Source organism: Cervus canadensis, chromosome 10 (assembly GCF_019320065.1).
Source record: "Cervus canadensis isolate Bull #8, Minnesota chromosome 10, ASM1932006v1, whole genome shotgun sequence".
Lineage (NCBI taxonomy): Eukaryota > Metazoa > Chordata > Mammalia > Artiodactyla > Cervidae > Cervus > Cervus canadensis.
Window position 1 is genome coordinate 10,237,901 of NC_057395.1, and position 25,194 is coordinate 10,263,094.

Consider the following 25,194-nt stretch of genomic DNA (forward strand, 5'->3'; position numbering starts at 1 on the left):
ATTCTTAGAGAGATGGGAATACCAAGCCAGCTTACCTACCCCCTGTGAAACCAGTATGCAGGTTTCAAGAAGCAAAAGTGAGAACTAGACATGGAACAATAGACTGGTTTGCAATTGGGAAAGGAGTACGTCAACGCTGTATATTGTCACCCTGCTTGTTTAACTTATATCAAGAGTACATCATGTGAAATGCCAGGCTGGATGAAGCACAAGATGGAATCAAGATTGCCAGGAGAAATATCAATAACCTCAGATATGCGAATGACACAATCTTTATGGCAGAAAGCAAAGAGGAACTAAAGAACCTCTTGATGAAAGTAAAAGAGAACAGTGAAAAAGCTGGCTTAAAACTCAACATTCAGAAAACTAATATCATGGCATCCAGTCTCGTCACTACATGGCAAACAGATAGGGCAACAATGGAAAGAGTGACAGACTTTATTTTCTTGGGCTCCAAAATTACTGCACATGGTGACTGCAAAGCCATGAAATTAAATGATGCTTGATCTTTGTAAGAAAAGCTATGACCAACCTAGATAACATATTAGAACCAGAGACATCACTTTGCTGACAAAGGTCCATCTAGTCAAAGCTATGGTTTTTCCACTAGTCATGCATGGATTCGAGAGTTGGACCATAAAGAAAGCTGAGTGCCAAGGAATTGATGCTTTTGAACTGTGGTGTTGGAGAAGATGCTTGAGAGTCCCTTGGATAACAAGGACATCCAACCAGTCCATCCTACAGGAAATCAACCCTGAATATTCATTGGAAGGATTGATGCTGAAGCTGAAGCTCCAATACTTTGGCCACCTGATGCCAAGAGCCAACTCACTGGAAAAGACCCTGATGCTGGGAAAGATGGAAGGCAGGAGGAGAAGGGGATGACAGAGGACAAGATGGTTGGATGGCATCACTGACTCAATGGACATGAGTTTGACCAAACTCCAGGAGATGGTGGAGGACAGGGCAGCCTTGTGTGCTGCAGTCCGTGGGGTCACAAAGACTCGGACATGACTGAGTGACTGAACAACAGCATCACTAAAACAGCTGCTTAACAGGATTCTCCAACCCAGTGTATCCAGACTGATGACGAGTGGGAACTCTTATTTCACAGAGCCTGGCTGGGTCCACAATCAATGGATTGTGGTCGGAACCAGAAATGATTGGCTCGGCCTCCCTCAGACTCACCACAGAGCTTTGGGGCACAAGGGCAGCTGTCACTCAGGGAAACAGTTTGATGAGCATGATTAACCTAACAGCCTGCAGATCTTGGGGCAAGTTTTACACACTTGATCATATCACTTCCCTCTTGAAAGGGGAAGGTGCAGTAACATATGCCAGAGCCTCATGACGGGTGCTTTGTGGCCATCAGAAAGTATATGCAACACGACACCAACGACACCTCTCTGAACGTGACCACATGAACAGAAAGAAGCGAGGGACTAAGGAAAACGTTGGGAGTGATAACCTCTGTGGACGTGAAATATTTGCTTTTATTTTTCCTTGTAACTGTATTTTCTAAGTTTTCTACAATGAATATGTATCCCTTAATACTTTTCTATTAGAGTAATCTAACACAACTACAAATGCTATTTCTAAAAATGTACCGCTGATACCGTGTTACTCATGGAGCAAAATCCAAACACCCATATGGCCCTCGAGGCCTTGTGTCCCCCAACCAGATTCCTGGATGGAGATAACAAGTCTCCAGTTCTCTGATGCAGAAAGAACTTCACCAAGTCCCTTCGGGGTGGTCGGGAGAATCAGGTGAACCAGGCTGAGACCAACGCAAATCCATTCTCAGCTCCCCGATTGGTGGCCTGAAATAAGTTGCCATCAGCTTGTGGGCACTTGGGGAGGGCAGCACTGGCCGCAGAGGAAGGGCGTGTGCAGTCAGGCTGCTCCCCAGCGGAGAGCCCCACGGAGCCCCACAGTGCACAGCCCCGTGTGTGTCCAGGGGGACCCGGCGCCTACCCTGTCTGAGATGGGGCCGATGCAGCCACGGCAAAGAACCACAGGGAGGCAAGTGGCACATTGAGAGACACGGGAAGACTTTCATAGGTCAGAAATGCTTTCCTCTGATCTGTCCACCATCCGCCCTGGCCCAGGACCCCAGCAGAACCTACCTGACCTTCTCCTCCGCGAGCTGCTCCAGGGCGGAGTGGAGGTCGTCCGTCTCCTTCACAAACTCCAGGTTCCTCTGCTCAGCTTTCTCCAGGTCTTGTCTCGCCTTATCTCGCTCCCTGGCCATCTGCTCCACCTGCTCCCTGCGGAAAGGAGGGAGGGATCACTGGGGACACTGCTCTGGGCCTAGCGAGCTGGTCTGAAGGAACAAACTCAGCTGGCCTAAGAGTGCTGAGCAGTGGCTGGTGCTGGGCTCTCACCCACCTCCTGTGTGTGCGTGCCAAGTCACTGCAGTCGTGTCCGATTCTACACAATCCTATGGACTGAGACCTCCAGGCTCCTCTGTCCATTGGATTCTCCAGGCAGGAATACTAGAGTGGGCTGTCATGCCCTCCTCCAGGGGATCTTCCTGACACTGGAATCGAAATTGCATCTCTCACGCCTCTTACATTGGCAATCAGGTTGCACTAGCATTGGCAAGAGGGTTCTTTACCACTAGGGCCACCTGGGAAGCCTGACCCTCCACCTACCAGGATGGTTTCTGCAGTTATTGAGTCTATTTTACAGAAGTAAATACAGCAAGAAGCCAACTGGCTTGCAATGGGGCTTCTAGCAGGTTTCTGAACCAAAGGTTCAAGCCTGGTGCGTGCAGTGTTCACCCCTCCAGATGGCCTTAGAAGAGGTGGGAAATTATCCACACTCCCTCTTGCCTGCTGCTGGGCCTCAGGCCCAGGGATCCCCAGCACCTAACCTGGGACTGGACGCATGAAGGGGAGAAGGCTGGCCACCCATCATCCTGCCTGGTCACAGCCTTGCCACCTGTAGCCTGGCACCTGAGTAAGTGCCAGGGAATTGCCCAGAGCAGAAGCGAAGCCTGTCTTTGTCTGGTCACCCCAGGCCCTGCCTGAGGCTCAGTCCACCGGCTATCCTGGTGCCTGTTTCTCCCACTGGAGAAGCACCAAGCTTGTCTCCCTTCCTCATCCTCCCAAAGCAGTCTTCCTCTGGGCCCCTCTGCAGAGTTGCCTGACGTCAGAGGTCTCATCTGTTGGTACCTAACGAGATGCAAAGTCGTGAGGACGGAGACTGGAATTACTGCCAACCTTTTCTGTAGCTTCAGAGTATCAATAAAAACACAATAACAATCTCTATGCCAACCAGCTCAGTAGATGGATAGCCTGAATATCCAGCTCAACTGGAGCCAAATCCAATTAAAATGGAACGCATTCTTGGGCCAATCGTCATGCCGTGGTTTGTGACAGTGCTGGAAGCACCCTTTCTCGTCCTGCTGGCTGCCCGCGCCCTGGGCGAGGAGGCCAGCCTGGCCAGCGGCACCCCACACCCACCCCCCCAGTGGGGCTCTTACTGGCAGAAGCTCAGCTCCTGGCGGTAGCAAGCCAAGGCTGCCTGCTGGGTGGCCCCGTCCACCATCATGAGCTCATTCTCCAGGGCCCAGGTCAGCTCCAAAAGGTTCACCTTCTCGTCCACACTGAAGTCAAGGCTCTGAAAACAGCACGGCCCATCGGACAGGCAGGATGAGTGAGTCTCCGGACACCTGTGGCTCCCACAGGCCAGACTTCACTGTCCCAGTACCTTCCTTTTCTGTCTGCAAAGTCTCCACCTCTTGAGTGGAGCCTCTCCCCTGCTCCCATCCCTCTGGGGTCCCTCTCCCCAGGTCCCTGTCAACACTGAGGTCCCCCTCCCACTGTCAACATATAGCTCCTCCCCTCACTCTCCCTGCCTCGGAGATGGGCATGACTCAGGCTGGACAGAGGTCCCCTGCTTGGACAAAGGGACAGACAGAGAAGGGGGCATATGCAAGCAGAGAACTTTGGGGACTGACAGGGAGGCTGGAGAAGGGCTTTGTCTCTGTCAAATCAAGTGTTGTATAGACCACGGGGTCCTGGGGAGCAGCGCGAGGGTGCTAGACCTGAAGCCAAGACCAAGAGGCCAGTAGAGTCCTGACAACCCCCAGAGCCAGGACCCCCAAGCCTAAACATCCTCCTTCTTCCCCAACTGATCACAAAGACCCCTGATGTCCTCCTCTTGCCCAAGCCAGTTTGAGTTGAGTTCTTGCCATGTCAGACACAAAGAATCCTTAATATATCTCTAAACAGCACAAACAGACATAGGAACAATGCCGGTTCTGTTGGTGGAAACATGACTGCTAGAGTGATGAGCCACAGCCAAGTATTTCCGAAAGTCACAGCCATTTCCCCTCGGGACTGGCGAAGGTAAAGTCGAAAGAAGAAAAAACTGCTTTCTATATTTTACCACAATAAGAAAAAGAGCAGGCCAGGAATGCCCGCGTGCCTGCCGGCGGCCTAGTGATAACACTGGTGCGGGGGCTGCTCTCTCAGCGATTGGTGCTTGTGACCACAAGTTGCAGACACACAGGTGGGGCAGGGCCCACGGGGAAGCCCTTCCTGTAAACCAGGAGACGGGGACTTGAATCTCCATGCTTCTCCATGGCCCCAAGAGTTCTCAGAGAAAAATGACAGGACGCTAAAGCGTGTGGAGCGGCCTGGAAGCTGCCTCCACAAGATGCTGAGAACACGCTTCTCAGCAATGAAATCACGGTGGGAGCAGAGGACACAGAGGTCTGGGCAACAGCTTCCAGATTAGAAAAACCACGCGACACATGTGGGTGCCGCCTCCTGGTGTCTACGCCCACGTGCTGCAGTCACTAAGATGCCCTCCTGTTTTCCAGGACCGAGGATCGGCTCGGAGGCCAACACGCACTGTGGGGTGAGTCTGAGATACTGAAACCTACCCTCTAAGGGATTTGTTTCAGGCTGTGGGCTTTTTCTACTGTTTACTTATTATGCTTTTAAGTTAAGATGTCCTACATACTTATATCAAAAAATAAAGCAAAGAGTGAGGATGACGGGCCTTCCCTCTATGGGGCCTGTGTCTGCAAGGTTCTCTTGCCAGCCTCCCTCATGGGCCGCATCTCCCCCTAATTCCCCCGCCCAGACGCCTCTGCTGGGGCAGCTGCATGGCTGGCCCCCACCTGCAAGACCTCCCTGCCATTGTGAACGCCCTCCTGGGCCCACAAGGAGATGATCTGCTCCGGGAAGGCGAACCCGCTGCCGTCATCCACGCTGCAGAAGAGGCGGGGGCCGGAGCACACGGACACGAGGGACGACGTGGTGGTCTGGCCGACACTCTCCTCCAGGACCTGCATGCGGGCACCAGCGCCATGAGGACCGCGGCCTCCTCACGCACCTTCTGTGACCTCACCACCTGTTCTTGGCAGGTGCGGCCTCCCCCTGATCCCTGCTGCAGGGAACAGGGTGTCAGGAGGACCTGCGGGGACTGCAGGCTCCACGGAGACGACCGGAGCACAGGGCTCAGGGCCGTCTGCCTGAGGCCATGCAGGGGGATGCACATGCGGGGCCACCCAAGGGAACTTCTCTCTCAAAAAGCAATGGCTTCCCGCCTGTCCTCCCAGAAGGTGGGCCTGGGAAGGCACACGCCAGCTGAGGGAAACCCAGTCTCTGCAGAGAAACCCAAGAAGGGCTTTAGAAGAGGCGGGGCGGCCTGAGCGGAGGGCATGTGTCCTCAGCATTCAGGGCGGGAGACAAGGGCAGAAAAATCCCTCAGCCGGAAAGCTGATGGGTGAGGCTGAGGTGAGGCCAGGAAGCTGTGCTTCCCGCCCCAGGGAGGGCCCTGGGACACGCATTTGCTGTTGGGACCAGAACAAGGAGGAGCAGCGGCCCCCTCCTCTCTGCAGCTGGTGTCCCCGGACCACCAGACCCAGGGGCTCCCCTGATGGAGCAGGAGAACCTCGGTCAGTTGTGTGAGGCCCCACACCGGTGTCCACACGCACAGGCCGTGGCCCCGTTGCCACGTCAGTGCTTCCTGGGAAGGAAAAAGGGGCCGAGGCCCCTGGGAGGAGCCCTCCTCCGCGGGCTCTGGGCACCATGCCGTCCCTGCCCTCTACGGGCTCTGGGCACCATGCGGTCCCTGCCCTCAGGTGGCCAGGCACTGTCCTCACTACCCCTGACTCCTTCCCTGTCTCAGTGGCTTCAGGGGCAGAAACCTGATTCTTGGCCACGCCCAGCCCAGGAGAGAACAAGGCCACTGTTCCTGCACCGCCGCCCACAAACTACAAACTACAGGATCAGCCACATTGCCAAAGAGGAGGCAGCAAGACTCCCCAGGACATCTGTGCCCTGCGGTGGGAGAAGGGGCCCTGACCACCCCGAGACAGAGATGAACCAAATGTACCGGCCAACATCACAGTGTAAAGAAAATCTGCTTGCCTCTGGCTGGCCTCGTGCAGGATGAAAATCAGTACAACGTGACGGGGAGAACACAGCTCCAGGAGAGCCTGGAGGGTTAATCCCAGGGAAGGCATGGCCCTGATAGTGACTCTGCCCTCCAGGGAGGAGGCGCCGGGTGCTCTGGGTGGAACGCAGTGTACCCCAGAGAATCCACGTAAGACCCCTGTGAGGTGCGTCCACTGTACAGATGAGGAACGTGAGGCACAGAGAAGGCGAGCAGCTCACCAGTGGCGCACAGCCAGGCAGAAGTGATGTCAGGTCAGGTCACTCCGACCGCCTCCCAGCACCCACTCTGGGGACCAGGCAGAGAGCTCAGGTCTTCAGGAGAGTGACAGCAGTCACCCTGGGCTTCATGAGTTAATGGCCCCACCTTACCTGGTAATGAGACCCGGACCGGCTGAGTTTGATGAGCGGGGCCAGCTCCAGCGGTCGAGGGGACCCATGATTGAACAGGCCAAGCTGGAACTCCTCCAGACTCACTCTGCCGTCCCCATCTTGGTCCAGCTTGTTGAACAGGTCTTCAAGTTCCTAAATAAAGGCGCCTCAGGCATCGGCTCAGAGGCTGCTCCCGAGCAGCCTTTACCACCCTGCCCAGTCTCGATGCCCACCCTCCCCAAGCAGGCAGCTTGCTATTGGAGCACTGGCTTCCTGGCTGTGGCTTGTGAAATCCACATGCCTGGTCAGTTTCCACCAGCTGTGAATGGTCACCTGAGTATCCCGCATCTCCCAAACACCCACCCCGAGTCCGCTGTGAGGGAGTCTGCTGGGACATGTATGTATAGAACATGCGTGTACAGAATCCCAGCAATTCGGGGTCAGCAAGGTGGGGCCTGTCCCATCACACTGCCCCCTCCTCCCCTGGGCCCTGAAGGAGGGAAGGGCTGAACACAGCTGCCGGGGGGCACAGCCAGAGGCCATGGGCACCACCCTTGGGCTGGGCAGTAGGCCAGAGAGGGGAGAGAGCTCCAGGCAGAGGAGCGTCCTGTGTGAAGGTGGCCCGAGATGGACCCTCGGCACAAGCCCTGGGACTCAGCACAGGATTTTAGGCTGGACAGTGACAACTGAATCAATGTCTGAGGGTGAAGGGGTTTTCCAGGCCCAGTACCAACAACAAAGACCCAGCCCTTTGGGGCGGTCTGTCCCATCCCCTCACCTCCTTCGCCAGGCCCTGGAGCCCGATGGTCTGGCAGACCAGGGCCAGCTCCTGCTCTGTGAGGTGGCCGCTGCTGCCCACACCCAGCTCTTCCCAGAGGCCTCGGACCCGGCTTTCGAGGGTGTCGAAGGAGAGGCTGCGGGGTTTCCGGGGGCTCCCGAAGACCTCAGAACCCCAGGCTGGTAGCTGGCCTGAAGCAAGGGAAACACACCAAGGTGGTACTTTACTCTGAAATCAGATGGACTGACAGATGGGCAGACAGACACGTTGGGAGAGTCAAGCTTCTGATGGTGGCTACACGGGGCTCACCGTGCAATTCTTCCAATTTAATTCTATGCAAAATTTCACAATAAAAGGGGGACTCTGCTTCATGTGGGGAAGGCATTTTCTGAAGGGAGCCTACAGAAGCTGTGGCACTGGGAGCATGCCTACAAGGTTTGTGCTTAAAATAAAAAGTCCAGGTTTAAAAACTTAATGTCTAGAAGCTCTTCACACCTGTCCAAAGCAAAGAGCACAGTCCAACAAAAGCCAATGACCCTGTCCCTTGCCTTTCACCCCGGCTTCATCTACACGTTTGTTCTTTCCCATGTATTTTTTGCTTTTCTAATATTTATTTGGCTGCTCTGGGTCTTGGTTGTTGCAGGTGAGATCTTTTTAGTCATGGCATGAAAACTCTCAGTTATAGCATGGGGGCTCTAGTTCTCAGACAAGGGATGGAACCTGGGCCCCCTGCAATGGGAGTGCAGACTCCTAGACAATAAATCACCGCAGAAGTCCCTGGCCCAAGTATGTGAAGGCAAATCCCAGCTGCCATGTTCTCACCCCTGAGTGTTTCGTATGCACTCCTGACCCCAGTGTGACAATAGCCCTACAACCCAACAACGACGTCCCAGTTCTCTCCCAAGTCTCCAGATGGCTGATTTCTTCAACTCAGCATCAATGCAGAATCCTCCCTGTGTGTGTGGTTACTCCCCCAGAGTTGCTGGATCACCTCCCACCCACCCCCTATTCCCCATCCTCCTGGACCTCCATCCCTAATATCTCCTGTAAACAGGAACTTAGCACCAAAGGGTAGTTTGGATGCAGGTTGAGTGTTATCTATTTTCTTTTTTTCCCCCCAGCAAAAATGCCCCCAGGTGGGCTGTTTCCATACCACCTCACATCAGGAGCCATAAGTGTCTTTAAGATGCAGACTCAGCAGCAAGTCCAGGTGACAGACGGCCAGGTTTCATAGCCTTTCTAGGTTAGCCAGGTGGCTTACTGAGGTTTCTGAAGCTTGGCCAGAGAAACACCCTTTGGGAGAGGACAGACCTTGGGGTGGCCACAAAGAGCTCTCTTGAGATAAGCAAGGCTTCAAAGCAGAGCTCCCTCAATGCCCAGACTGCACCACCCTGCCCAACACAGGACGAGGGTTCCCTGCACCTGACCAGACCCCAGCTCTCGGTCAGTGGTCTGGAACTCTCCAGAGAGGAGTCATCTTGGCGTTTACTGTGATAACCCAACTAATATTCAGAAAGTCCTTTCCTGAGGAATGCTAGGCCTCCTTGCTCATGAATGACGCTGTATATAGGCTTGAGGAAAACACAAGGGGAGGGCCACTTCCAAGACCTCTTCTGGCTTAAAACATCTGAACGTTCTAGGTAAAAATGGAAAAACTTGGACTTCTCTGATGGTCCCGTGGTTAAGAATCTACTTTGCAATGGAGGGGACTCGGATTCAATCCTTGCTCAGGGAACTCAGATTCCACATGCCGTGGAGCAACTAAGCCTGTGCCCTGCAACTAGAGAGAAACCTGTGCACTGCGATGAAAGGTCCCAAATGACGTATGAAGATCCTGCAGGGTACAGCGGAGACCTGACAGCCAAATAAATACATTTTAAATTAAAAATTAAATAAATAAACAAAGGCAGGAACCAAAAAAAGGTAAAAACAATTCTGACACCAGGGTGTGTTCTCAGGGCGGGCAGACAAGGTGAGTACGTCCTCTGAGTAAGTCTGTGCATGAGTATGAGTTCTAACCTGGATGGAAAGAAGAACCCTAAGCAGTCTCTGGGCAGAAAGCCCAAAATCACTCAGTGAATAACCTTGCCAGAGCCCTTCCTCTCATCCCCTACATTTACTCTGAGTCCAGTTAATTTAGGAAGTGATTTTTGGACACAGAGAGGTCCATCTGCTTCATCCAGTAGCACAGACACATGGTTCATTCGCCTGACGTCCCCAACCTCAGCCCTGAGCCAACAACAGCCTCGGCCCTGAGGACCACAGTCTGGACGGTGCTCAGCACCAGTGCAGACCTCTCACTCAGGAGAAGCCCCAGGTCAGTTCTGGCCTCCCGCTGGAGCCGCGGTCCTGCACATTCTGCCCTGTGACTCACTCTGGTGAGAGGTGTCCTTAAGGAGCCCGCACACCCACGTGCTGGTGCACCCAGCGTTGCTGAGCACACCTGTGACTGCCTTCCGGGAGCTCCGCCAGGCTCCCAGGACCAGAGCCACGTCTCGCCCTCCACGTGGGGCACAGTCAGGGCCTCTGGTGAGTGGGGAGGCTGCTGGCCCAGGCCTGGCACATTAGGAAGGAGTCCCCTGGCCCATGCCGGCTGGTCGCGAGGATCACTGTGACCCTAGCCAACCAACTACCTGCTCTCTTAGCCAGCAGCCCCTGCCCAAGGGTCTGACCTCAGGAATCTCAGAGAGACCACCCACACCGGGCACCTCCCAGGAAACTCTCCTTCGCTGGCAGCCTGCTGCCTGACAGCCCAGCACTGACAAAAGCGGGCATCACCACAAGGCCAGGCTTTACCTTGGGCTTCAAACAATTCATTCTGAGGCTCCTTCGCACTGTCGGCTTCTTCATCAGACTTGAGACTCTGTGGAAAATAAGAAAGAAAAGGACATCAGCCATGATTACCCGCAGAGGGTGGATCTGCCCCGTGGATGTCCTTTCTGACACGAAGGCCCAAAGGATCCCACAGTGGACACCTCAAGGAGTCTCAGTGAGTGCCCTGGAGGCATCCATCACGAGTCCGCCAAGTTCTGCAGGGTGAGCCTTGGTCCAAGTGCTGGACGCAGATGACCGTGGCTGTGGCACACCTGCTTTTTCTGCCCTCAGCCGAATAACCTTCCTTCCTCCTGCAGGGCCAGGGGAGGGTGGTAGTGAAGGGGATGCCCCGCGGCCCCCGTTTCTGAAAGAGGATGCTCTGTGGCCAAAGATGCCCTGCAGACAGAGAGACCCAGAGACACCTAAAAACCCAATGAGGTCCCCAAATAGCCCCTCTTCCAGTGATGAGATGCCCTCTCCCATCCTCCTGTGTCATGTCATGTGACCAGTGACTGGGGGAGGTGCCTAGGGGGGTTCCACCCACCTCCACGCTTTCCAGGGACGCTGAGCGGCAGAGCTGGCTCCTCACACTGGGTCTGACCGGCTGCTCCGGTAAACCTGGGCCTCCACCTGCAGCGCCACAGGGCTCGGGCTGGCTCCTACGGCCGTACCACTTAGAGCCGCTCATGTACTTTGGAGGCACGGCATGGGAGGCAGCTGGAAAGAAAATGGGAGGTGTGTGGGGTTCTTTAAAACAGACCCTGGGCCCACTTGTGCTTATGAAGATGCAGATTCAGAGGTGCGATGTGGCTCTCAGGGACAGACAGAAAACGCCAGAAGAACACAGGGAATGGCCAACGTGAGGCTGGGGCTGAGAAAGCTAGGCTGGGAGACAGGACTTTCCATCCTAAACGCTCAGTGTTGCTTCAGTGTTTCCAAGCAAAATATACTTTTGTTATATGATAGAAAACTAATTAAAAAAATCTAGCATTTTATACAAAGAAATAACCTTCCAATAATCCAAGTGCTCTAGAGACCAGAAGGTCATTTCCCACCCATCTGACCCCACCTTAATACAGCACCCCACCTGGATAGAACACAAAGGGCAAGGACCTCAGCACAACCAGGCAGGCTCAGACTCCGCATGAGTCTAAAGTCAGGGGCAGAGGCAGGTGTGGACTTCAGCTAGGGATTCACGAGGCTCCCTCAAGCCCTAATACATCCCTGCACTTCCTTCTTCCCTCCTTACCTGCCCACATCTGTGGAGCAATGGGGACTCCGCAGGCAACGACACTGTCTCTGCAGGCACCTGAGTAGCCAGAGAGACTGGGGAGTGGGGGTGCGGCCTGGGCTGTGACCAGGAGTGAACACGGGTTCTAAGGGAAGGAATCAGAAGGGGCCAATTGGAGAGAAAGGCATAGGGTCCCAGGAAGTAAGGCCAGGCCAGGAAAACAGACCGTTTCACACCGGTGGGTCATGGTCCCAGAGACTACCTACCACCTCGTCTCTCTCCTCCTCACCCGAAACTGGCCCGCAGTCTCTGACCTTGGGAGCATCAGAGGAGGAGGCTGGGTCCAACCGGGCCTCCAGGAGAAACAGTGATGCCAACGACGCACAGAAACTGAGGACAAGGAAGGAGTCTTGGGAGGAAGATGCCGAGTTCCATGTGACAGAGGACATCTAGGGCAGGATGACCATGTTCCTGGACCCTGTGAGGTTATCATGGGCAGGGTCCGGCCGTGTACACTCTCCCCATGTGGGAACTCCCAGGGCTGCTGGAGAGGAGGAGCCGTTCCCACTGACAGGGAGGAAATGAGAGGCTTGAGCACCCCATGAAGGGAACAGGGGCCTGCATGCAGGCTCTGCACCTGCTCTGGTTTCTGTCTACACACAGGCTGTGGCTGGTTTCTGAGCGGGGAGCAGTGGGAAGAGAAAGGCCATGTCAGGTGGGAGTGGGCAGCGGGGTCACACTCAGGAAACCGGGTGCACCTGACAGCACGCGGACCCCTGCCTGGAGCTCAGCCACTCGCCGCTCACCAGAGGTCGTGACCCTGCACCACGTCTGTGCCCTTGGCCTGACTGGGCTCCTGCCTCTCCCCTCCTGATATTCCCCAGTCCGCGTCCAGAGGCCCCCCTGCCCTTGATATGGTACCCCATATTCTTCCTTGTTTCGGTTTCTCAGCACTTTCCTCAGAGCAACGAGACGCCCATAAATCACACACATTAGGACCAGCTCATAAATGTTCTACGAAAGTGTCACCTCCTCCCTCCACCAGGGGGAAATGAGCCTCCAGAAAAGTGTGTCCATGTGGCAAATCAGGCCAGGAGGGGGCAGCGTCTCACCACCCACAGAGCACAGAGTTTTGGCCTCTCAGTGTGAAGCTCTGAGGGTCACGGCCAGTCCCCACCCACTGCCCAGACGGCCGGCAGACCACAAGGTCAACCGAGCCTTGTGTTTCCTGTGTGTGAATATTTATTCATAGGAGCAGAATGCCAAACTCTGCAAGTTAAAAATGCATTGGTTTAGGATCTCCCAGGTGGTCCAGTGGTTGGGACTCTGCGCTGCCAATGCTGGGGGCAAAGGTTCAATCCCCAGTCAGGGAACTAATATCTCACCATGCTGAGAGGCGTGGCCAAAAGATTAAACAAGCAAAAAAAAAAAAAGAAACCAACAAAAATATTTGGTTATGTGTTCTGTGATGGCCTTCACTGAAGAAGAACGACTGAGAAGCAGAATGTTCTTCAAAATCCCAGCCATTTGGCCCCAGGATGCCATGAACATTCCTGGAGCATCAAAGCACATGTTTCGAATCGTGGCATGAGTCGCTGGGAAGGACCAGCAGGCAGATTAGAAAGCCGGAGAGAGGGATGCTGTGGATTGGCAGGGGAAGCAGGGATGAAGCCCATGGGGGAGACCGCGAGGGTGGCCCGCATGGGAAGCACACAGCCCCGGAGGGCGGGGGCAGGGCTCACTGGGCTCTCACAACAGGGGCTGCCTGTGTGCACCAGCCCTGGCCGAGCCACCTCAGGCAGGCCTATGACTGACCCACCCACTGACTGGGTAATTGAGGAAAGCTCTGAAAATTCAAAGAAGAGAAAAACAACACAAAACAAAACGGGGGTTGGCCGAGAAAAGCACCAGTCACGAAGAGGACACAAGTTGCCTACTCACAGGAGTTCCAGCACAGAAAAGGGAGCGATGACACGGGCGTGGCCTTTCTCAGGCACCTTCATGCCCAGGGTCACATGATCACATCCCAAGTCGGGAAAGGCAAGTGGCCTTCTTCCCACCTCAGGGAAGAGAAACCTGAGACAAAGCAACCAATGACCAGAGCCTTCAGGTCCCAGGGCGGCCACTGACAAGCTGACTCCTCCCCTGGTCAGACTCCCTCGGTGCCGCCCCCCACCCCGTCACGCCCCACCCCCTTAGCAGACAACTCTCCAGTCAGGCTTGTCCCCAGTCAGGCTCCTCTCCCCTGTCAGACTCCTCCCCCAGGGCAGACTCCACCCCCTTATCAGACTCTGCCCCTATCAGACTCCGCCCCCTTATCAGACTCCTCCCCCACAGGCTTGTCTCCCCCAGGTCAGGGCTCCCACGTGGCTCCAGCAGGGGGCGGTGGGACACCAACGGATTTCAGCCCCAGGGGAGGCCGCAAGTGCTTCCCCAAGGGCCTTCCTCCAGACTAGAAAACCTCACCTGAGAAATGGGAACGATCAGCCACAGGATTTCAGGGGTGGGGGGCGCTGGGGGGCTCACTGGAATCTACATGAAAGGTACATAAGCCCCAAACCTCCCAATGGCACTTGCTGCCCCAGTCATGCACCTGCTCCCGACCAAGGCCCCTCCCGGGGTGTGGGAGCAGACCAGGGGCCTGTGCGGGTCAGACACCTTGAACCCCTGCCCCGTGGGGGAGGGAGGGACCCGCTGGCCACTGCACTCTCCCTCCCAGCACTGCTCAGATGCAGCCCCGACCAGTCAACCAGCCAGAGCACGGCAGGCGCTGCCAACCAAGGAGCTGGCACATCTTCTAAAGAGCACCTCTGCCATAACCTTCCCACTGTACCCACAGTCCACACCTCCAAGCGGGCCTCCCTTCAGAATTCTCCCTCCACTCCTGACCAGTATCAAAGCCCTCCTTCGCTAGTTTTGAAATATTACCTTTGTTCCACTGGCCCCACTGTAAACCAGGACTCTAACAAGTCCGAGGAGTACAGATCACTATTATCTGAGACAGAAGACAGGCAGACAGCTGCCTCAACTGGTGGCATCCTGCTTGCCCCACCAGTCTCTCAGCCTGGCCAGCATTTTACACCTGCACTGCACTTTTGATGATCAAATTCTTCCACCTCTCCACACCCACTTTATCTTGTCTACACCCTTCACTGTAAGAACAGCACTAGATATTACCTGACATTTGGGAGATTGTGACTTATAATAAATATGAATTTGGTCTTCCTCCCATCCTTTGCACAGCTTCTAAAACTCTTGGAATTTCCTAAGTAATGAGAGCAACCACACCCAAGATTATGCTGATGAGGTGACTTTGAGAACCACACCTTGAGATGGGCTGGTTGCCAGGGAAACCAAGATGTGATTAGAGTTTGGAACTTTCAGCCCTACCCCTGACCTCTAGGGAGATCAGAGGCTAGATGTTGAATTCACTCACTGATGCCCCATCACTGGATCAGTCATGACTGTGTAATGAAACCACCATAAACCCCAAAAGGACGGTATTCAAAGACCTTCTGGGTTGGTGAACACGGGGAGACTGGGGGTGAGTGAGCCCTGGAGAGGGTGTGGGGACTCTGAGCCTCTTCCCACAAGCCCATGGATCTCTCACCCCGAGTTACATCCTTTTGCAATAAACCACTGATCCAGTAATCGGTTTCCCTGAGCTGCTCTAGTAAATTAGTTGAATCTGTGGAGGCCATCGGCACCTCCGATCTTTAGCCAGTGGGTCAGAAGCACAGGTGACAAGCTGGACTTGAGATTGTTGTCTGAAGGCATTGCTGTCTTAGCCTGTGGGGTCTGCAGCTATATCCAGGGGGATGGTGTCAGAATGGAGTTGAACTGAAGGACACCCAGCTGGTGTTGCAAAATAGCCTGGTGCAGGGGAAACTACATAGATCTAATGACCAGAAGTGCCAGGGTATTAAGAGGATTTTGTGCAGTGCAGAGGAAACGAGAGTTTTCCCCTTACAGAACCATTTCACAAATAAGGAACCCAAAGAAGAAAAAAACCCAGGTGCTGCAGTCCATGGTCCCAGTCCATGCAGCTGGGGATCATAGACCTGCTGCATTGTTCAGGTACAACATCATATTCCAGAAGTCACAGAGTGATGGAAAGAGATGTAAAGAAGGCCATGAAGGCCTCTTACCTGACTCCAAAGACCCACTGTCTTCATCTGAGGAGGCAAGACCAGCCTGTGATGACAACACAGCCACAAAACCATCCTTAAATTCCTCGAAGTTAACCTGTGAATTTGAGAAAAGTGGTCAACACTGCTTTCGACAGGCCACATACATAACACACTAGCCTTTGGAGTTTTCTCAGATGGAAGATCTTATGTTGCCTTCAGCACTGAGGACATTTATTTTTTCAAATATTTACTTAAGGTTTTAAAAACCTGAAGATATAGTAAGGCAATTAAAAGTGCATCATAAGCCCATCACCAAAAAACACTATTAACAACTCCATAAAAGGAAATTAGATAACAGTTAGAAAACAGTGCGGAAAAGAGGTGTCTGATGACCACAAACATTAGCACATAAAGAAATATCCATGCCTTCACCACCCACCAAGAAAGAGAACATGCCAGCACCTAGGCTAGTCCTCCACCAAGGTTCCTTTCCTGATTAAATACACCGCCCCTACACTGGGGGAAAAAAAACGCTCTGAACACTCACACATATGTCCTAAGAGATTCTCTGGAGTATACGCACCTAAGAATGGGATTGCTGGGTCACAGAATATACATTTATATCCTCTTGGCAAATTGAATCTTTTGTCATTATACAATGCTGACGCTCTAGTTCACTAATGTTTTTTCCCCTAGAGACTAGCTTTCTTATGGAGTTTAAAAGTTTCATATCAACCAGTTTTACCCTCTTCAGGGACAACACAAAACCTGTCTGATAATTTGTGCCTTGGTTATCATTTATTTTAACTCCTTACAAGATATTTCTGTTTTATATAGCCAATGTTCATTTAGAATTATTCAAATATTTGCCACTTTGTTTTTCCTTTCTTCCTTCATTTCCAACCTGCCTGGGATAGTTTTCCCTCTATTTGAAATATATCTTTCAGACTTAACGTTTTTCTTAAGTATGCTGGTGCTAAGCTCTTTTAGTGTGATTGTCTGAAATGTTTTAATTTCACTTTCTTTTTTCAGCAAAAACATAATTTATTAAAAGAGTATTGGAAATGATCCAGATGTACCTAAAGAAAATGGGTAAATAAACTGTGATTCAGTCAGACAATGAAAGACGACAACAGGGGAAACAAAAACACTGACAGAGACAATAAATGGACACTGATCTGAACTCTCTGAATACAGACTGCAGACATGATACTGAGTAAAAGAACCAGAGTATGCACTGAGCATGTGCTGTATATATGTCCACCTGTAGGAAGTTCAGAAACAGGCAAACAAATCTCTGCTGTTCTCATCAAGACAGTGGCAACTGCTGGAGCCAGAGGGACCCCAGGGGCACCTGAGGAGGGATGCAGGATGCTGGGGGCCCAGGGCTGCTTTCAATGGATGTTCACTGAGCTGCACACTTCCCAACTCTTTTCTCTGCCTGTGCTTCACCTGACGTCACACAGAAAGAAATCGATGCAAGACATACTTCTAGGTCAAAATGTCACCGGTATGTGCTAGAGAAGCAGGCCTGGGGCTCTAGTTCCAAGCATGCTTCCCACACCTGGCACAGAACTTGAATGAGCACATTTCTATTGCTGCCTCTGAGCACTAAATACAGCTGTTGGCTGTGGAACGTCTCTGCCTGGGTTATACACTATCAGACCTGAAGGTGGACTACTTATATGTGTGTTTATCTTCTGGCTCCCCAACTAGCATGTGGTCTCACGGCTGACACATTGTAAATACTCAACAAAGGTCTACTGGATGTGTTGGTCTCTATATCCTTCAAAACTGAGCAGAATTCACCTTCTCAAGGAGACATTCTTTCACCTTTTTTAAAAAAAAAATCTATTTATTTATTTTTGGCTGTGCTGGGTCTTCGTTGCAGCATGCAGGCTTTCTCTATTTGTGGCAAGAGGGGACTACTCTTCCTTATGCTGTATGGACTGACCATTCTAGTAGCCCTCACTGGAAGGTGGGTGTGAATTTGCTAAACTGCTAGTATGACAATGTCTGAAACTTCTCTCTTTTTTATGATGGTGCATCAATTTCATCAATTGGATCTATTAATTTATTGTTGTTCAGTCACAAGTCATGTCCAACTTTTTTGCGACGCCATGGACTGCAACACACCAGGCTTCCCCTGTCCCTCATCATTTCTTGGAGTTTGCCCAAGTTCATGTCAATTGATTCGGTGATGCCATCCAACCATCTCATTCTCTGTTGTCCCCTTCTCCTCCCTACCTTCAATCTTTCCCAGCATCAGAGTCTTTTCCAATGAATCGGCTCTTCCCATCAGTGGCCAGAGTACTGGAGCTTCAGCTTCAGCATCAGTCCTTCCAATGAATATTCCAGGTTGATTTCCTTCAGGATTGACTGGTTTGATCTCCTTTTGACTCAAAAATCTTCTCCAGCACCACAATTCAAAACCATCAATTCTTTGGCACTCAGTGTTCTTTATGATCCAACTCTCACATCCATACATGACTGCTGGAAAAACCACCGCTTTGACTATATGGACCTTAACTAATCTTACATTGAAAAGGCTATGTCCAGACTTTTGCCACGTGGATCAATACTAGAAAGAATACTCTTGCATAGCTTTCATTTCACAGAGATATTGTATTGCTTTCATTTTTACATTCCTAGCTTCTAGATGTTGCCTAGCACATAATAAGTGCTCAAAATTACTTGCTGAGGGACTTCCCTGATAGTCCAGTGGCTAAGATTCCAAGCTCCCAATGCAGGGGACCCAGCTCCACTGCTGGTCAGGGAACTAGCACTCACATGCCGCAGCTAAGAGTTCGAATGCCCCAACTAAAGATCCCACGTGTCACAGGGAAGACTGGTGCTAAATAAATAAACAAATATAAATAAAATCCAAAAAACTTGTTGACTACATGGGAGCAGAATGAAATGCCCATTTTGTTTGATTCAACCTCAGATTTCTTTTGTGTCTCTGATAATACTTATCAGCTTTCCTTTGAGCCATCAAACAGGAGGGGATTTGGGGATTCTCTGGTGGTTCAGTGGCTAGGCCTCTGCACTCTCACAGCCAAGAGCCCAGGTTCAATCCCTGGTTGGGGAACTAAGATCCCACAAGCTGTGTAGCATTACAAAAAAAAAAACCAGGAGGGAATCTGATGGCTGAGTGTGCTGCTGTTTTATCTGATACAATTTGACTGTGTTTCTGTGTCCTCTCCCATCACAGCTCACAAAAGGAGGAAGGGCCAGGATAAAACACATCAAGGAAACCAGATAACCTGTTTATGATGTTTTAATCAGTGCTGATTTTCACAAATGTGCCTTTTACTTACCTAGCCCTCGAATACAATTCTAGGTGATATCAAGAGGGGCTATAACAGGAGCGATCAAAATCACACCCGATTTTTTTTTTCTGGCCACACCATGCATGGCATTGGCATCTTAGTTCACCAGCCAGGGATGGAACAAGCTCCCCCTGCAGTGGACGCATGGAGTCTTAACCACTGGACCATGAGGGGAGTTGCCACACCTGAGTCTGAAGTCCATAAAGAAAAAGCAGTAGAGGGAAAGTGACCGAGCTGGGTGGGGTGGGTGTGTGAGGCAGAGCCCTCCTCGCCCCATGAGCAGCTCTGCTGGCAGCACCGGCCACACAGGCTCTGGGGGAACTAACAGGAGTCAGACGCACCTCGAAGCTCCCCAGGGCCAGCAGGGAGGGGTTTTAGGTGGTTCTTCATTTGTTTCTGCCCAGGCACCAACTCAGGAATCTTTCCAGGCTAGACTTTTTTTTCTCATTCAAAATGAGAGCAGTTTTATTGAGTTCTGTTGGGGGTGGGAAACAGTCTTCCTTCTAAGGTAAGATGACCAACACAATTATAGGCACTGCTTTTTTTTTTTTGCAGTCTGTGGGATCTTAATTTCCGAACCAGGGTTGAACCTGGGCCCCTGGCAGTAATAGCCCAGATTCCTAATGACTGGCCCACCAGGGAATTCCCAGGCACTGTTTTAAAGTGAACACGTGTACCTCCCTGGTCTAGTGGTTAAGAATCCGCTGCCAATGGAAGGGACGTGGGGCTCGATCCCTGGTCTGGGCAGATCCCTCAGGCTGCGGAGCAACTAAGCCCAAGCACCACAACTGCTGAGCCTACACTCTCGAACCGGGGCTCTGCAACAGGAGAAGCCGCTGCCATGAGGAACGAAGAACGGCCCCCACTCCCTGCAACTGGAGAAAGCCTGTAGGCAGCAAGACAGAGGGCAGCCAAAAAAAAAATTCATTAATTAAAAACAAAATGAATATGTTACATCTGGACACATTTAAGAAACAGGAACAGTAAGAAGCTTCTCAGTGTTCCCGTCAGGAAACCAAGGCCTGGTCCAGGCTCCAGATGACCTTTCTAGGCGACCTCGAACTTCCTAGAGAAATGAACTCCATGCACACTTTCTTCCTGTCTGGGACAGATACACTCAGAGGGCACCACTGAAGGCAGGGAGCTTTGGTTCCTGCAACAGCAGTGCGCGATGTTTTGTCCAGGTGCTAGATGAATTTCACGCTGGGCAATTTTATGAGACAATCTGCCTTCGAGGTACTTTGAACCTGCCTCTGAATGACCCAGCACGTGAGCTGCACACAGATCTCTGTTTTGTGAACCATCCATACCAACCTTCCACTCCCCGGACAAATCAGCCAAACATCTTTCTGGAAAAATGGAACAAAAACAAATCTGTGGAAGTCACTATGCTTAAAAAAGGGCAATCTTAAGAAACCTCTTTCTACAACACAGGAGTTCCATAAAAGGATAAACAGCATCCCACTTCCTCCTAACTTTACTTTGATGAGTATCTCTAGTCAACTGGTGTTTCTCAGATGTCCACGGCTATCACCACAGGCTCTCTATGTTTTTCTCTGCAAGAATGAAGTCCAGTACCCACCCTGGCGAACTGGTTGTTTCCGAGAAGTGTGTGCAGAAGGACAGGCAGCTGTTTTTCCAGACGGAGCTTCAGGCAGAGCTGGGTCAGCTCCTCCCGGTCCAGGAAGCCCGTCCCCGTGGTGTCACAGCTGCTGTAGACGTCTCTAAGTTGTGAAACGTAGTGGTTCTCTTCCTCTTTGTCCATCCCATCACAGGCCGCGTGCAGGACAGGAAGACGACGTGCTGTCGGACTGACCCTCGCCTTCCTCCACTGTCCTGAGGCGCCAGGCAGTGTGGTCCAGGGCAGGGTAGGAGCTGGGGTGTGGGCACCAGGGTCCTCTCAGGGTACGTGAGGCTGGAGGAAGTCAGGTGAGGCTAGAAATGTATTCACAGGGAGCCCGTCCTCCTTTACTGGCTTGAAAAACCAGAATTACTTTGTTCTGTAAAAAAAAAAAAGTACCTATTATAGAATAATCAGAAAAAAAAGAGGTAAGTATAAAAAGGACCAAAGTTATCCAAAATTTCATCACCTAAAAAAATATCATTATTACTATTTTGGCAAACATTCACTCTGTTCTTTTCTCTATGCACTTACACACAGGACCTGCTAGATGCCTGGCACTCCTGCCCTAGGATTCCAGTCTTGGGCAGAACTCAGGTGTGGGGCTGGAGGTCAGAGGGCACCGAAGGCCCTCTCAAGAGCAGTGACAAGCCAGCCCCATCCTGAGAGAGCTTGCTGGACTGTAGCCCCCTCCCAATTCCACTCAAGGGCTGATTCAGGGGCGAGGGCCCCCCACCCTTAGCCCACTGTCACCCCGGTCATGCCAGCTTTGCCCATCACAGTTGAGTCTTGGCCATTCAGAAACACTTCTTTTCCCCTTCTTTCCCTCATCCCTAGGAAACTGAGACCCTGACCCAACAGAGCAGGCGCTTTGTTTTCAGCCATCCAGGTATACGCCATCAATGTGATTCAGACCAGCATTCTACAGGTCAGGCACAAAAGATCTTTCAGGTGCCCTTTGCTAGGATACTTCCTAACCTCCACCCAAGATAAGGGCCAGACTGGCCGGTGTCGCAGCCCTGCTCCCTGGCCACCGGGGTGGGGGCCTGTGAAGGGGGACACCCCCTTATCCCTCCATGCCCTCGCGGCGTGCTGCACCCTCAAGGGACTGAGCATGGGCGATCGACTGTCCTCGCCGCGGGCCGGGAGGGTCAGCTGGGTCCCTGGTGATCGCCTCCCTGCTTCCTCGCTTCGTGGGTTGCTGTTGCCCTGGCTCCTTAGGCTCCCCAGGTGACGCTAGTGGTAAAGAACCGGCCTGTCAATGCAGGAGATATAATTATGAGATGTGTGTTGGATCCATGGGTTGGGAAGATCCCCTGGAGAAGGAAATGGCTACCCACTCCAGCATTCTTGCCTGGAGAACCCCCATGGACAGAGGAGCCTGGCATGCTACATACAGTTCAAGGGGTCGCAAAGAGTCAGACACAACTGAAGTGACTCAAGCACAGCACAATACTGCTTTCAAAATGCTGGGGAAAATAGTGGGAGAAAGGAGTCACTGCTTCTGGTCATGGGAGCCCTCCTTCCGCCCCAGGATGGGGGTCTTTCTGCAGCCAAAATTCCACATGGCAAACCTCAGCGCTGAGATGGGCCAAGAAGGTTTGGAAAAACTGAAAGGGTGCCTCCACCGGGGATATACGCCGGGGCTCAGGTCTGTACCACAGCCACACTGATGCCCCTTGGCCTCCCCAGGACTCAAGAGTCCCAGAAAAGGGCTGGAAAAGTCACCGGACACTCTAAACACCTCGGAACTATGACATCTCTTCTATTGTGCTCATCACACCATGACTGACAGCAGAATCACCATGCTGCACACGGGTCCCCAGGTTCCCAGTTGCTCAAATCCTATTTCCAGAAATGTTCCCCCTCCCTCCCTCCCTCCCAATGGGGAAAAGGGATCAACCTAAACACAGAACAAGAAGGTGAGAAGGAGAAGGGCTTTAACCCTGTCCCTCCCAGCAGGGAGCCAGGAGTATATCACTCCGACTCTGTTCAGACTCCCCAGCCTGTGTATGGGGACAGAGAACACTGTCCCCTAGAACCCCCACGCAGGACCCTGGGAGGGAGAAGACATAGGGGACCGTCAGGTGGGGTCCAGTGTCCAGTATTGCCCACCCTTGGCACCCAGGCCTACTCACCATGAAGTGCAGGCCTCACAGCCAAGTGGTCGTTATAAATAATAGAACGTCCAAGGCCCTCTTCAGTTTCTCTCTTCACCCAAACTAAATTATTTAATCCTTTCTGGATTCTACAGACACATAAAGGTCCGCACATGGACACCACCAGAAAGCCCAGCCACATTCAGCGTTCCAGATAAAGAGGAGCCCTTGGCTTATCACAGTTTGATTCTTTTGAAGTTGGAATCTGTAGATTCTCAGTAATTTGAGTGCTATAAAACTTTATTTAAAATTGGAGCATAAACTTTGCTACCAGGTAAGGCACAAACCCTGTTTTCATCTTGGGGAGAAAACCCTGCCCTCAAACAAACTGAATACCAGTTAAGAAACAGTGGTTGACCAGCACTCTGCAGAACCACGCAGCCCTCTGGAGGCCATGAGGGAAGGCCATACATTTAACTGATGCATAGCGATGAAGGAATTTAATCCATGGCCCTGGAAACCTGCTGGGTATCAAGACAGGGAGGCAGAAGAACAAGCATCTGGGTGTGCTGTGTGGACCCAGAACATTGCAACCCAGAACAACTCCAAACAAGGTTCTCCAAAAAACCCTGTAAAAGTGTGCTGACCCAGAACAAGCAGCACCAAGGTCGCATTCTAGATGTCATGTTCCATATCTGGAGAGATGTTACAATTCTGAATAAATATTGAAGCCCAGCCTTGGGTTCCAGAAGAGCAGGTCTGGGCACTATGTCAAACAGCCTTGGGGTTGGTAATCAACCTTCACACTTCAGCAGTTCTGAGCTTTTAGGATTAATCTTTGTATTAGCTGTTTTCATGGCTTTTTTTCTTATTTTTCAAAACTTATACTATTTATTTACTTTGCCAAGGTCGGCCCTATCTCAGCGATAAAGCTTGAGAGGCCATCACTTTTATCAAAGGGATTTTCCATTTCCAACAATATAAAAATAAGTTGATGCATCATTTAATTGGCGATTAATATCATCTTTGCTCTTCTTACAAAGAGGAAGAGACTGGGCAAACTAATGCAGGGGGCACATGCCACATGGCAAGGTCAAAAAAAACTTTAAAAATGAGAAACAGTGGGGAGCGGTGACATCATGCAAAGTGGCAGGGGATGAAACCCCACCAGAGCAAAATAGAGCCATAAAGAGGGACTGGAAGGAACTATTTGAAACTCTAGAACCAGATCAGACACAGCAAGGTGATGAAAACAGGCTGCTGATCTTCTAAAGAGAGTGGTGAGCAGGAGTCAGTCACCACCCTTGATGCTGTGGAGACCAGAGCCGTGAGGACAGTGGCCCAGAGTCCTTTGGCTGGAGCCAGAGCGGGCAATCGGGACCATGTCACCCAAAATCCAGGGTTGTGTGTTTTGCTGGTGACTGAGGGCTTGGAGCAGATTCTGGCCTTGGGGTCAGCTTCCTTGGGCTGCAGTAGCTTCCCTCAGAGCATCTCTGTTACGGCTGTTTAGTCACTCAGTCATGTCTGACTCTTTGTGACCCCATGGACTATAGTCTGCCAGGCTCTTCTGCCCGTGGGATTTTACAGGCAAGACTACTAGAGTGGGTTGCCATTTCCCTCTCCAGGGGATCTTCCTGACCCAGGGACTGAACCTGTGTCTCCTGCATTGGCAGGCGGGTTCTTTATCACTGAGTCACAAGGGAAGCCCACAGAGTATCCAGGAGAAGGCTAAGGCGAACAGGAAGACTCTGCGGGGAAGACCTTCGTCAGGTCACCAACTGACTGCAGACACAGCAGGATGGAAACTCCAGTCACCACGCACAACAAAGAACACACTTTGTAAAAATAACTTAGAAAACTCACAAAGACAACTGTTCAGTTCAGTTCAGTTCAGTTACTCAGTCGTGTCCGACTCTTTGTGACCCCATGAATTGCAGCACACCAGGCCTCCCTGTCCATCACCAACTCCCGGAGTTTACTCAAACTCATGCCCATTGAGTTGGTGATGCCATCCAGCCATCTCATCCTCTGCCGTCCCCTTCTCCTACTGCCACCAACCCCGCCCAGCATCAGGGTCTTTTCCAATGAGTCAACTCTTCCCATGAGGTGGCCAAACTATTGGAGTTTCAGCTTCAGCATCAGTCCTTCCAATGAACACCCAGGACTGATCTCCTTTAGGATGGACTGGTTGGATCTCCTTGAAGTCTAAGGGACTCTCAAGAGTCTTCTCCAACACCACAGTTCAAAAGCATCAATTTTTCGGCACTCAGCTTTCTTTATAGTCCAACTCTCACATCCATACATGACCCTGGAAAAATCATAACCTTGACCAGACGGACCTTTGTTGGCAAAGTAATGTCTCTGCTTTTTAATATGCTATCTAGGTTGGACAACTATAGTCCTT

At 51.8% G+C, this 25,194-nt stretch overlaps 1 protein-coding gene across 6 annotated transcripts in view; it reads right to left on the reverse strand.

Annotated features, from left to right (window-relative positions):
- LOC122447858 (ninein-like protein) overlaps window positions 1-25,194 on the reverse strand; it is a 115,181-nt gene that overhangs the window by 31,045 nt on the left and 58,942 nt on the right. For 5 of the 6 annotated variants that reach the window (XM_043478560.1, XM_043478563.1, XM_043478559.1 and 2 more), the window contains 9 exons: window positions 20,653-21,070; window positions 15,757-15,853; window positions 10,922-11,094; window positions 10,360-10,426; window positions 7,564-7,754; window positions 6,786-6,938; window positions 5,135-5,302; window positions 3,488-3,624; window positions 2,127-2,267 (listed from right to left, as the gene is read on the reverse strand). In XM_043478560.1, the coding sequence (XP_043334495.1) occupies window positions 2,127-2,267; window positions 3,488-3,624; window positions 5,135-5,302; window positions 6,786-6,938; window positions 7,564-7,754; window positions 10,360-10,426; window positions 10,922-11,094; window positions 15,757-15,853; window positions 20,653-20,835 (1,310 nt within the window). In that variant the 5' untranslated portion in view covers window positions 20,836-21,070. The remainder of the gene's footprint in view (window positions 1-2,126; window positions 2,268-3,487; window positions 3,625-5,134; window positions 5,303-6,785; window positions 6,939-7,563; window positions 7,755-10,359; window positions 10,427-10,921; window positions 11,095-15,756; window positions 15,854-20,652; window positions 21,071-25,194) is intronic. The other variant, XM_043478565.1, reaches the window with a different exon arrangement.